The sequence below is a fragment of the Schistocerca gregaria genome, chromosome 1 (assembly GCF_023897955.1).
Source record: "Schistocerca gregaria isolate iqSchGreg1 chromosome 1, iqSchGreg1.2, whole genome shotgun sequence".
NCBI lineage: Eukaryota > Metazoa > Arthropoda > Insecta > Orthoptera > Acrididae > Schistocerca > Schistocerca gregaria.
In genome coordinates this window covers 787,578,583-787,591,474 of record NC_064920.1, presented here as the reverse complement: position 1 = coordinate 787,591,474, position 12,892 = coordinate 787,578,583, and the positions used below count along the sequence as shown (strand labels likewise).

General features: G+C 48.1%; 1 protein-coding gene across 1 annotated transcript in view; it reads right to left on the bottom strand.

Moving 5' to 3' along the window:
* Positions 1-12,892, bottom strand: part of LOC126269465 (proclotting enzyme) — a 330,057-nt gene that overhangs the window by 113,766 nt on the left and 203,399 nt on the right. Inside the window, exon 4 of the mRNA XM_049973995.1 lies at positions 2,388-2,858. Coding sequence (XP_049829952.1) covers positions 2,388-2,858 — 471 coding nt within the window. The remainder of the gene's footprint in view (positions 1-2,387; positions 2,859-12,892) is intronic.

The window sequence follows — 12,892 nt, the reverse complement described above, 5'->3', positions numbered from 1 at the left end:
ATGCCACGCCGAGTTGCTGCGCTCCACTGGATAAAAGGAGGTCCGACTCGATATTAGGGGGTATCCCATGACTTTTGCCAGCTCAGTGTACGTAGGGAGTTTCAAAGATTACGTCATGGAAAACAAGGCTGCCCATGCTTCGCGGTGACGCTAGACGGCCCTTAATATTCGCCGGCTCTGGGACGAGCAGATATGACCAAACCAGCAGGGTCTACCACCCAGCGTCGCTGCATCTTACCTACTCCACATACAGTGATCTTCAACAAGGAAAAACTCAAGAACGTCTGTAAGCGGAGAAAGTTATTTTCGACGGGAATCAGAAACTTTAATTTTGTAGGGCCTACTCCTTTTTATACGAAACAGATGAGTGGATTATAGGCATCTTACTTTGCTTTGTCATAAAGTGTCTAACCCTGTCGCCTTTCAGGGGCGTAACAAATACGAAAGGACGCTCGGCGTCGCCAGAAAGCGTCAGCGAAGATTTCGTCTAGAAGAAAATTTCCTGCCCATGACGTGATCTATCATCCCCAGACGTTTCATACATAGACTTTTAAACATCGTGTGTATCCTTATTGTGCAATATAAATGATTTTGCAGTCTACAAATTGAGAAATGAAAATACGAGGGTAATTACAAAAGTAAGGTCTCCTATTTTTTTATAAGTACATAGACCCGTTTATTTCTACAATGGTTTACATCAGTTTACAGCTTGAACATTTAGCTATTTTTCGACATAATCACAATTTCTGTCGATGCATTTTTGTAGACACTGTGGCAGTTTTTGTATGCCCATATCGTACTAGCTCGCCGCCATGCTGCTCAGAAAGTTATGAACCTCTTCTTTCACCTCGTCTTCGGAGATGAATCGCTTTCCGGTCAAATGTTCTTTTAACTAAGGGAACAAGTGATAAGTCACTGGGCTCCAAGTCAGGACTATGGGGTGGGTGGGTGATTATGTTCCACCGAAACTGTTGCAGGAGAGCAACGGTTTGCCGAGCGATGTGTGGGCGAGCGTTGTCATGGAGAATGTGTACGCCCTTGCTCAACATTCCTCTTCTCCGATTCTGAATTGCCCATTTGACTTTTTTCAGAGTCTCACAGTATCTGTCAGCATAAATTGTGGTCCCAGTGGGCATAAAGTCGACCAACAATACTCCTTTCCGGTTGTCATGAGTTATCGGCAGACTGCGTTTGTTTGAACTTCCGCGGCTTTGGCGAAGACGGATGCTGCCAGTGGCGTGATTGTTGCTTGGTCTCAGGTGTAAAGTGGTATGCCCAGGTTTCGTCACCAGAGACAATTGAGTCCAGAAAGCTGTGCCGGCCGTTTTGGCCGAGCGGTTCTAGGCGCTTCAGTCCAGAACCGCGCCAGTGCTACGGTCGCTGGTTCGAATCCTGCCTCGGGCATGAATGTGTGTGACGTCCTTAGGTTAGTTAGGTTTAAGTAGTTCTAAGTTCTAGGGGACTGATGACCTCAGATGTTAAGACCCATAGTGCTCAGAGCCATTTGAACCAACCAGAATGTTGTCCTGTTCGGCTGCAAGGGGGTGAAGAAATGAGCGGGAAGCATCAACTCGTAGCCGCATGTGGTCCTCAGTCAGCAAGCGTGACACCCATCTTGCGCACACCCTCCGGTAGTTCAATGTTTCCGTTAAAATACTGTGAGTGGTGCTTCGGGATACCTCAGAAACCAACGTGCAGAGATCATCCAGGGTGATCCGCCGATTTTCACGCATACTTTAACCTTCAAACTGTCTCCTCAGAAACTGACGGTCTCCTGCTCCTTCGTTCGTCGTGGATTTCGATCCGATCAGCTGCAAACTCTCTACACCACTTACGAACATTTTTGACTTCCATGCACGACTCACCATACACTTCCGTCAATTGGTGATGGATTTCAATCGGCGCAGTGCCCTTTGCGTTAAAAAACTGAATAACTGGGCGCAATTCGCAGTTGGCGGTAACGTCCAACGGAAGCTCCATTCTCAACGGCTGCCAAGCCAAGACGGAACGTCTCAGCGCGGCGTGGGCATGTTTACACACAGCACGTGAAGCACTCTTCATAACAGTGTGATCAAATGCCACTCAGAATTCTGTACTTATCAAAGAAATAGGAGACCTTACTTTTGGGATTACCCTCGTAAATGAAAGTTTATAGTTATAGACACAAAGGAAAGTACTATTTTATTGAAAATACTGTCTTAAAAAGTAAATTATTTCCCAGACTCTGGTAAGGGGTGCAAGAAGAAACCATTCACCAGTAAGTGAGTCGAATATGTACAGTGTAGAGTAGGTGTCGGGTGGAGGAAGGAGCGTCAGGTCGGGTCAGACATCACAACACGCGAAAGGCGTCAGCAGTCAGTGAGTGGGTGAGTGAGTGAGTTAGGAACCTGCGTTGGCGGCCGAGACGACGGCGGGCAGCGCGCCGCGCACGATGGGCGCGATGGCGTCGGTGAGGTTGCGGCCCAGCACGTTCTTGGAGAGCGTGAGGATGGCGGCGGGCAGCTGCTGCGAGGCGGCGTCGCCGTGGCCGGCCGCCGGGCCCCCGGCCGGGGGGCCCTCGTGGCGCGCCGCGCGCACCAGGAAGCGGCCCACCGTGTTGAGCGCGCCCAGCGTCTCGCTGATGGTCGCCAGCTGGTCCGGCGACACGGCCAGCAGCCGCCCCGACTCGCCGGCGCCCTCGTCGGGCAGCCTGCGGCGGTAGTGGCGCTGCTCGCCCCAGGCGGGGCCGCCGTCCTGCCAGCCCGGCCTGTAGCCGTAGGCGGCGGGCGGCTGGCCGTAGCGCCGCGCCGGCCACCGGGCTTCGCGGCCGCCACCGGACTCGGGGAACACCCAGCGCCCCGAGCCAGAGTCGTACGTCGCTGCAAACGGAATCGTCGCTGTTTGTCTGTCGCGTCGGCACGTCAATATTGTCTTCTACCGAGTCCAGTAATTGAACAAGAAGCACGTTGACAGTTATCAGTACGGAACAGGATTTCATGCTTATGCGCAATATTCTGACAACAGATGTAGTCATTTTTATCAGGCAGTCTGGTCAGGTGGTCAGCGGCAACAAGACCTCGGGATTCGTTTTATGTGTCATAAAAAAGCGGTACACCGGGTGACAATCTGAAAAAAGTCGTAAAGTGCATTCCGGTAAACCCACAAAAGAGAAAAACAAAAAAGTGGTAAAACGTTTCACTGGAAACTGAAAGGCTGTGGTATCGAATACTGCTCACTCTCCCTTAAAAAAACAGCCGCGTTGTCAGCGCGGCACACTGCTAAACAGCTAGCCGAAGGAGCCCAGGGTAGATTCCTAGCAGAATCGGAGATTTTCTCAAAAAGAAAAAAACGAACGGTAAAGCGCTTGACTGGAAACCACAACGTACGGGATCCAGTCTCGGTCGAACCTAGGATTTTTCAGTCGTCGCCAAAAGGGCATTCAATTGAAAGACTTATACCAGCCAGTGAGCCATACGAAATTATTATTATTATTTTCATCGGGCGCTACGAGCGGTCGTCTCAGAGGTTTTCGTAGCCTACAGTGTGATTGGAAACCAAGCCCTGGAGAAAGTAAGGTTTAATATCCCATTAACGACGAGGTCTACAGACGCGAAATTAACTTGAATTAGCCAACAAGATTGTGGTCTTTTCCAATCGAATTTTCTTGGCAATCGTCAGAAGCGTCTTGGATAACCTAAACGAATCCTAATTTTCGTGACTGGCCAAGATTCGAACCACGATGCGACTCCATAGCGCTAAATGCTGCAGAACTTCGCTCGGTGTCTGTTTGTATTCCAGGCCATCTCTTCCACTCCGTGTGAAGACTGATACGATTACCCACCAAAAAAAGATGTACCCGAGTGCAATTGTCAACCTATCCGTAAATTTGGAAGTGTATCTTCTCCCACTAGGAGAAACCAGACATCTGACCTAGCGAAGAGGTACAGTGTTGAAACATTGGACTCGTATCAAGAAGGACGCACCATCAAAGTCCCTTCTAGCCATCCAGATTTCCATAACGACCTGATGTAAATATCGATTTACTTCCTCATGCTCGTGCTTCGTATTTCATGACCTCGTCGTCGATGACCTTCTAACATTCCTTCTTTTTCCCAGATCCTGGGATATGCAGGACAGATGCTGCCCACCACCTTCTGGAGTGCAAGCACCCATGCCGTGTCCTGAGGAAGCTAGGGAAGCCGATCTTGCTTTGAGTTCCCCGACGTGGGCGGATGACCACGACGACGACCGAACCATGCAAGTTACGCCATCAGAGCCCACGCCATTGGCGCCGGCTCTCTAGAAACGACTGCAGGTGAGGCTTGGGGGGATGTGGAGGTGTCAATACAGTCAGAAGCGTCATAGGTAATTCCAGTCTTAATGGATAACTTAACACCTGCGGTTCGGCAACAAGCTTATCGTGTCGCCACGCTTAACATCAACACGATACGAACGGTAGTGAAGATCCAGTTGCTGCGTGAGATGCTTCGTTCTTCGGATGCTGACATTGCCCAGTTGCAATAAGTGTATATAGCGGCCCTCCCCGTTTTCTACGGTTATGTGACATATGTGTCACCGGCGGACCCGAATGGCAGCGGTACGGCAATACTAGTGCGCGACGGAACTGCCATCGAAGAAGTGACTTACCTTCCATCAGGAAGGGGGCTGGCGATCACAGCGCTGGGCACGTGCATCATTAACGTTTATGCCCCATCACGAACTGACCCACTCCGCGAGCGATCGCTGTTCTACTCCGAGGAAATCGCCCCCCTCTTTATTAGTCGCTTCGAACAATATATCTAAGGCGGCGACTTTAACTGCGTGCTCCACCCCAAAGACCAAGTCCCACATTTCTCGATTTGTCAAGAACTTCGGCTCCTGGTTCGAGATCTGCTTCTCACCGACACGTGGGAGACAGTGCACGGTGACCGTCCCGGGCCAACATACCTTACTAGTCACTCAGCCAGTCGCCTGGACTGCATTTATGTCTCACGAGCTCTAGCGCCGGGAGTATTGGACTCCGAACGTTGGCCGCTTGCCTTCTCCGATCATAGCGCTTTCATATGCACACTCACTCTACAACAGCAGCGGATATGGCGCAGCCGAGGACCCTGGAAGCTGAATGTAGCACATCTTCAAACCCCGGAATTCCGTCAGATTATCACCAACACATGGCTGGATTGCGAACGTCATCTTCCCCGATACCCTTCGACTCTAGCATGGTGGGTGGACTGTGCAAAACCAGCGTTTCGGCGTGTGCTAACACAGTTCGGAAAATATATCGCAGTTTGGCATCGTCACACATTGGACTTTTATTACACGATGCTTCGCGAACTCGACAGCCAATCACCATCTCCAAATCGACAAATGGGAAGCCGCCGAATTAAAGGTAAAATATTGTCTCTTACGAGGAAACGTTTGGAGGGGGTCGTAGTGCGATCGCGACGAAAGGAGAAAACCCGTCTATGCACCACATCGTGCTCGACAGCCGCCGATGCCGACAGCAGCTGATCACAGACCTCGTATTGCCAGGTGGTAGGGTCGTAATGACTCAGGCGGCGGTTACAGAGGCCTTTTCAGATCACTATCGCCGGTTTTACGACGAGGTGAATACAGAGGACGAAGAAGCGGACGATCACGACATACTGCAGCTCGTGTCGCACACCCTCGACAATGCAGCAGCGGCGACGCTGTTAGGTGGAATTACACGGGACGATATCGAGGACGCGCTTAACAAGGGAGCACTCAACAAATCTCCCGGGCCAGACGGAATGTCGCTCGACTTTAACGGACTTCCCGCGATCTAATGATGCCCCGATGGACCATCATGTACCAAGAACTAATGACCCCCAGTTCTCACGTGCCACCTGCATACGTGGAAGGTCTCCTTATACCGATACACAAGCCTTCCAGAGGTTGGATGATCGAGGACTACAGGCCAATTACAATGCTCAACTCGGACTATAAAATCTTCGCCCGACTACTCGCTAGCCACATAAAGAAGGTTCTGCCCGTACTCCTCTCAATGGCGCAAACGACACAGTGCGGAGCGACCAACATGCAAACGGCAACCAGCGAATGCAGGGATTTAATAGCCATCGCCACATCCTGTCGCCTTCGAGCTGCTCTGATCTCCATTGATTTCGACCACGCCTTCGACAGAGTTCACCGCAAGTTCCTTCTGTCCGTTATGGCCCGCATGGGCTTCCCGCCTGACTTCCTCGACATCTTTCAGCGCCTTTTCCGTGGAGCTGCATCCCGTGTACTGGTGAATGGACGGATTGCGGGTCCCTTTCCGATCCGACCGTCAGTCCGCCAAGTATGCCCACTCTCCATGATCCTTTACGCGATCGCACTCGAACCGCTTGTCGGAGGGTTGAAAAACAGGCTCTCGGGCATGTCATTGAGGGATCACACCTTTCACTGCAGGATATATGCTGATGACCTTCTATTACTTGTCCGATCTGGTGACGAGGTACGTTCGGTGATACAATGGAACAATAGCTATGGATTGGCAGCGGGCAGCCTCATGAATGTGGCCAAGTCGGCAGCGATGCCCATTGGGAGAGGTCTACAGGAGGACTCTTTAGCTCCACTCCCACTGGTTAACAAGACCCGGTTCTTGGGCATAACATTTACACAGGATGTGCGCCGCACGGTTGCCATGAACTATGCACGATTACTACAGGCAATACGCACAGAAGTTCGCCGGAACTTACTTCGACGAATGGACCTCCTACAGCGTGTGGAATACCTCAACCTTCACGTGGCGACTAAGATGATCCACATGGCCCAGGTCCTACCGATATCGACAGAGATTGGCACACAGACTGCAAGCAGCGTTTGGATATTACCTTACCGCCGGACACCTATTCAAAGTCCGCTACGAAACTCTCACTCTCCCTCCGTGTGATGGCGGACTGGGACTTATAAATGTACGAGCGAGAGCTTCAGCGTTATACTTGTGCACAATGATGAAATTGTGGACCCACAAAGACGCTTCCCTTACGGGACATCTGTTAGAGGAATTGCTGCCGGCGTCTAATCTGCCACCTGTCACAGTTGCGCACATTACACCCTCACTCTCGCACCTCTCGGCATTTATTGTTGAGTATAGTTACTTGCACCCAGACCTTTCCAACACTCGCACTCCCAAGGCGAGAGACGTTTGCATACTGCTGCTAAGGTCCATCCCTCGCAATATTATTGAGAGGAAGAGCCCTACGACCCTATGGCCTGCAGTGTGGGGAGCGGTCCAGAAGCCGTTCCTCCCAACGCGGGTACGAGCCGCGTGGTACCAGGTGGTGAACGGTAAGTTTGTAACACGACAAAGGCTGCACGCTATTGGGATGACGGATTCCCCCCTTTGTCCACGTTGCTACCTCGTGGATACTGACGAACACCGTTTAACATGTGGATCGGCGTTAGAGGTATGGCTGCTAGTGCAGAAGATCTTCGCCTGCTACCTACGAAACGCGCCTAGCACAATTGAGCCACGGCTCCTCCTTTGTCCAGAGGATACTTATTTCCCACCTGCGAAGACTTACGCTCTCACATGGTTTAAAGGCATGTCCATACACTACCTCTTTCGAGATGATGAGAAGATGGTGCTTGATTACTGGCAATTTCTCCAGGACAGTCATAGCGCTTTTGAGTGTACACCCCGATACCGACAACTATTTGCGAACTATTTGCGCAGTGTCCTCGATAGCCCCCCTCACAGTTGTGGAGTACCGGGCAGAGGATGTCCGCCTTCATGGGGCTCCACACGCTGCGAAATGTTGTGCCAATTGGGAACTTGGAATCTGCACGCAGATGGGCCATGCACATGGAATGGCGTGCGGGATTTGGTTACATTTTCCTTTCTTTATTATCTTTCATCACACTATTAGTTTCAAATTCTATTTCATAGTTTATAAGGAACTCTTGTTCTGTTGCTGCTACGGATGTACATTCCAATTTTGTTTGTCGTAACTGAAAGACGCCTTTTTCCACATAAAAAAATTAAAAAAATTAAAAATTTAAAAAAAGGTTGGCAGAGAAAATAATTTACAATTAAAAAAATAAAAAACAAAAAAACAAAAAGTGGAAAAGTGGTAAGACAATGGACTTGCGTTCAGAAGGACAGTGGTTCATATCCCGTCAGGGGCATCCATATTTAAGTTTTCCTTTATTGCTTAAGGCAAATGCTAGGCTGTTGCTCTTCCAAAAACAAAATAATTAAATAAAAACAAGGAAATAAAACATAAAAAGTCGGTAAAAAAAGACAAAAATATAAAAAAGATGGATAGAGCGACTGTCATGTAAAAAAAAGTGGTCAGTGCAAAAAAAAAAGGTTGGTAGAGCACTTGCCCGCGGTAGGCAAAGGTCCCGATTTCGAGTCTCGGCCCGTTAAAAAAAAAAAGTGGTATAAGACCTGCGTTCGGCTTATAGTTTACCTAAGAACGCGTGAGTTCCCACTGCATTATTGGGATAATTGTTACACGGGAATGAAAGCTGTTGCGTAGCTTGTACTTTGTTACTGTAAATAAAATAAATTTTGTTGCGAACAAAAATAGTGATCAGCGTACCTGCTTACAGATTTTCATCCTCACAAAACATGTCCTTTTATGGGAAAGTGAAGACTTAAAGCGGAAAACAGAAATAGAGAGCTTTCATCAACAGGGCAGTGGTCCAAAGGCTTCTATCCTCAAGAACTTTTTTTTTAATTGAGCGATCTGAAGATCCCATCTGATGCCTCATGATTTCAGACCTCGGTTTCTTTTGTTTTCTAAAACGGCAGCAGAGTGATATAAGTCCTTATACGAGCACTACCCTCCAAAAGCAGCCCGACTGGTATCCTGAAGGTCGTCGAAATGGATGTCGAAATGGGTGCGTCGCGGATTCTCTCCTTTTAGTTCCATCAGGAAAACGCCGAAATAAATAGGGTACAGAATGCAGGCTGGCAATAACATAAACATCTTCCCTGAAAATCAGAAATATGTAAAACATCTAATATAAATTGGAGTGTTGAGAAGTATTTTCTAAAATTATTAGTCTAGATTGTTACCTTAAGTGGAAGTGTAATGTGAAAGATAAACAGCAAAGACAAGAGGAGAAAAGAAGCTACTGAAATGGGGCATTACAGAAGAATGTTAGAGGCTGAGTTGGATAGGTCAAGTAACTGATGAAGAGGTAATGATGAATCGAAATGGGCAAATAAATGTTGACTAAAACAAGAGGTAGGTTGATAGGCCAAATCGTGTGGCACCTGGTAATAGTTAGTTTGGTAATGGAGGGAACTGTCTGAGTAAATTTGTAGAAGGGTATTACGCATGTCTGCAGTGAGTGGTTCAGATGGATAAAGGTTGTAAGTAACTACCTAAAAAATTCCCTGTCTATTTTACTACTTAACTGTAATAATTGTTGCCCGTTTCAACACTTCTGTTCTCCACGAAGGAACGCATTTCATAAAATTTCAGTCTCTAAAACGGAATTCCAAGTTACTGTACCATGGTAAATAATGACAGTTACAGTATTTAAAATTTCCAGTACAAGCTAACATAATTATGTGGAATGTAAACGTAAAAGACGAAAGTAACTGAAGCTATATGCAACACTTGACTGTTATTCGCAACTCTTTGAAGAAAGTTCGTAAAATACGGCATGCACGAATAGCTCTTAGAATTACAACATCTCAAAATACTGTATCTGTTAATTATGAGCTCTATGAAGAATGAGGTTACCTACATGACCTTGAATTGTCAAATTCCATCAGTATATTCTGTGTCGTATTAATTTGGTACGAAAATTCAGTCCTGAAAATAAAATTACATCTAACACGTGCGCACGTAGTAGCGACACTGCACTTACAGTTTCGAATATTACATCTGTCAAAACCATTAAAATTTGTCCTCAACATCATAGAAATGAAATGGATTGCCCTGTAGCACATATAGAGAAGGCTTCCATGTGTAACGAAGCATATGTTGGTTCTGTGACGGTGTCGGCTGATTGTATGTATCAGAACAGACTTTGGAAATAGTTATCGTGTCATGCAAGTTGAATGCTATCTACTCATCATGACGAATGCACTCTACTGCACGTTGTGAAAACAGTTTGCGTATGCAAAAGAAACAGCTACCGAGAGGTTGACAGTGCGTTCTGGATTCAGCTGGAGTCATCTGCGTATGTAAATTTAGGTACATTAAGTAGTCTCAAATATTTACTTAACCTGTACATCTAGATTTACTCTTTGACTTGACTCGTACGCATCTACATTCACATTTACATTCTGTAGTGAAGCGCATGGCAAAGAGTACTTACTGTCGTACCACGCATTAAGGTTTTTTCTCGTTCTACTCGCGTATGGAGCGCAGAAAAATTGCTGTTTATATGATTGTGTACGTCCGTAGTTACAGGATTTCAGTCTTGTCTTCCCGATCCCTATGGCTACGATATGTATGAGACTGTAACAGATTTCTAGATTCATCACTTAATTCGCTTTCTTGAAACGGTATAGCTAGACTTTCGCGTGACAGCTGCGACTGTCTCCAAGCGTCTGCCAGTTCAGTTTCTTCAACACCTCACTCACGCTCTCCCGTGGTGCAAACAAATCTGTGGTAACCGTGCTGCTTTTTTGAACAAATGGTTCAAATGGCTCTGAACACTATGGGACTTAACATCTACGGTCATCAGTCCCCTAGAGCTTAGAACTACTTAAACCTAACTAACCTAAGGACATCACACAACACCCAGTCATCACGCTTTTCTTTTATTTTTATTTTTTTAACACGTTCACCGTCCCCTGTTAAATGTAAATGGTGTTGGTACCCATGCAACGGAGCAATACTCTAATATACACTCCTGGAAATGGAAAAAAGAACACATTGACACCGGTGTGTCAGACCCACCATACTTGCTCCGGACACTGCGAGAGGGCTGTACAAGCAATGATCACACGCACGGCACAGCGGACACACCAGGAACCGCGGTGTTGGCCGTCGAATGGCGCTAGCTGCGCAGCATTTGTGCACCGCCGCCGTCAGTGTCAGCCAGTTTGCCGTGGCATACGGAGCTCCATCGCAGTCTTCAACACTGGTAGCATGCCGCGACAGCGTGGACGTGAACCGTATGTGCAGTTGACGGACTTTGAGCGAGGGCGTATAGTGGGCATGCGGGAGGCCGCGTCGACGTACCGCCGAATTGCTCAACACGTGGGGCGTGAGGTCTCCACAGTACATCGATGTCGTCGCCAGTGGTCGGCGGAAGGTGCACGTACCCGTCGACCTGGGACCGGACCGCAGCGACGCACGGATGCACGCCAAGACCGTAGGATCCTACGCAGTGCCGTAGGGCACCGCACCGCCACTTCCCAGAAAATTATGGACACTGTTGCTCCTGGGGTATCGGCGAGGACCATTCGCAACCGTCTCCATGAAGCTGGGCTACGGTCCTGCACACCGTTAGGCCGTCTTTCGCTCACGCCCCAACATCGTGCAGCCCGCCTCCAGTGGTGTCGCGACAGGCGTGAATGGAGGGACGAATGGAGACGTGTCGTCTTCAGCGATGAGAGTCGCTTCTGCCTTGGTGCCAATGATGGTCGTATGCGTGTTTGGCGCCGTGCAGGTGAGCGCCACAATCAGGACTGCATACGACCGAGGCACACAGTGCCAACACCCGGCATCATGGTGTGGGGAGCGATCTCCTACACTGGACGTACACCTCTGGTGATCGTCGAGGGGACACTGAATAGTGCACCCTACATCCAAACCTTCATCGAACCCATCGTTCTACCATTCCTAGACCGGCAAGGGAACTTGCTGTTCCAACAGGACAATGCACGTCCGCATGTATCCCGTGCCACCCAACGTGCTCTAGAAGGTGTAAGTCAACTACCCTGGCCAGCAAGATCTCCGGATCTGTCCCCCATTGAGCATGTTTGGGACTGGATGAAGCGTCGTCTCACGCGGTCTGCACGTCCAGCACGAACGCTGGTCCAACTGAGGCGCCAGGTGGAAATGGCATGGCAAGCCGTTCCACAGGACTACATCCAGCATCTCTACGATCGTCTCCATGGGAGAAAAGCAGCCTGCATTGCTGCGAAAGGTGGATATACACTGTACTAGTGCCGACATTGTGCATGCTCTGTTGCCTGTGTCTATGTGCCTGTGGTTCTGTCAGTGTGATCATGTGATGTATCTGACTCCAGGAATGTGTCAATAAAGTTTCCCCTTCCTGGGACAATGAATTCACGGTGTTCTTATTTCAATTTCCAGGAGTGTAGATCGCAGGTGTGATTTGTAAACAGTCTCCTTTATATATTCATTGAATTTTCCTAGTATCCTACTAACGACCGGAAGTCTATCACCTGCTTTACGCCGGCCGGTGTGGCCGAGCGGTTCTAGGCGTTTCAGTCTGGAACCGCGTGACCGCTACGGTCGCAGGTTCGAATCCTGCCCCGGGCATGGATGTATGTGATGTCCTTAGGTTAGTTAGGTTTAAGTAGTTCTAAGTTCTAGGGGACTGTTGATCTCAGATGTTAAGTCCCATAGTGCTCAGAGCCATTTTTTGAACCTGCTTTACTTACAACTGAGCCTATGCCATCATTTCGGGTGAAATCCCAATAAATTGTTACACAAAAGAATTTGTATGACTAATTCCAATTGTGACTCATTGTAGTCATAGGATATTAAGTTTTTTTCTTTCGTTTTTTTATGAGCACAATTTTACATCTCTGAACATTCTAAGCAAGTTACAAATATTTGTATTTCTTGGAAATCTTATCAAGGTCTGACTGAATATGTGGGCAGCATTTTTCAGGCAGTACTTCGTTATAGATAACTGCATGATCTGCGAAAAGTCTGACCTTATTATTGATATTATCTGCAGGTCATAAATATACAATACGAATTGCAAGATTCTAATACACCTC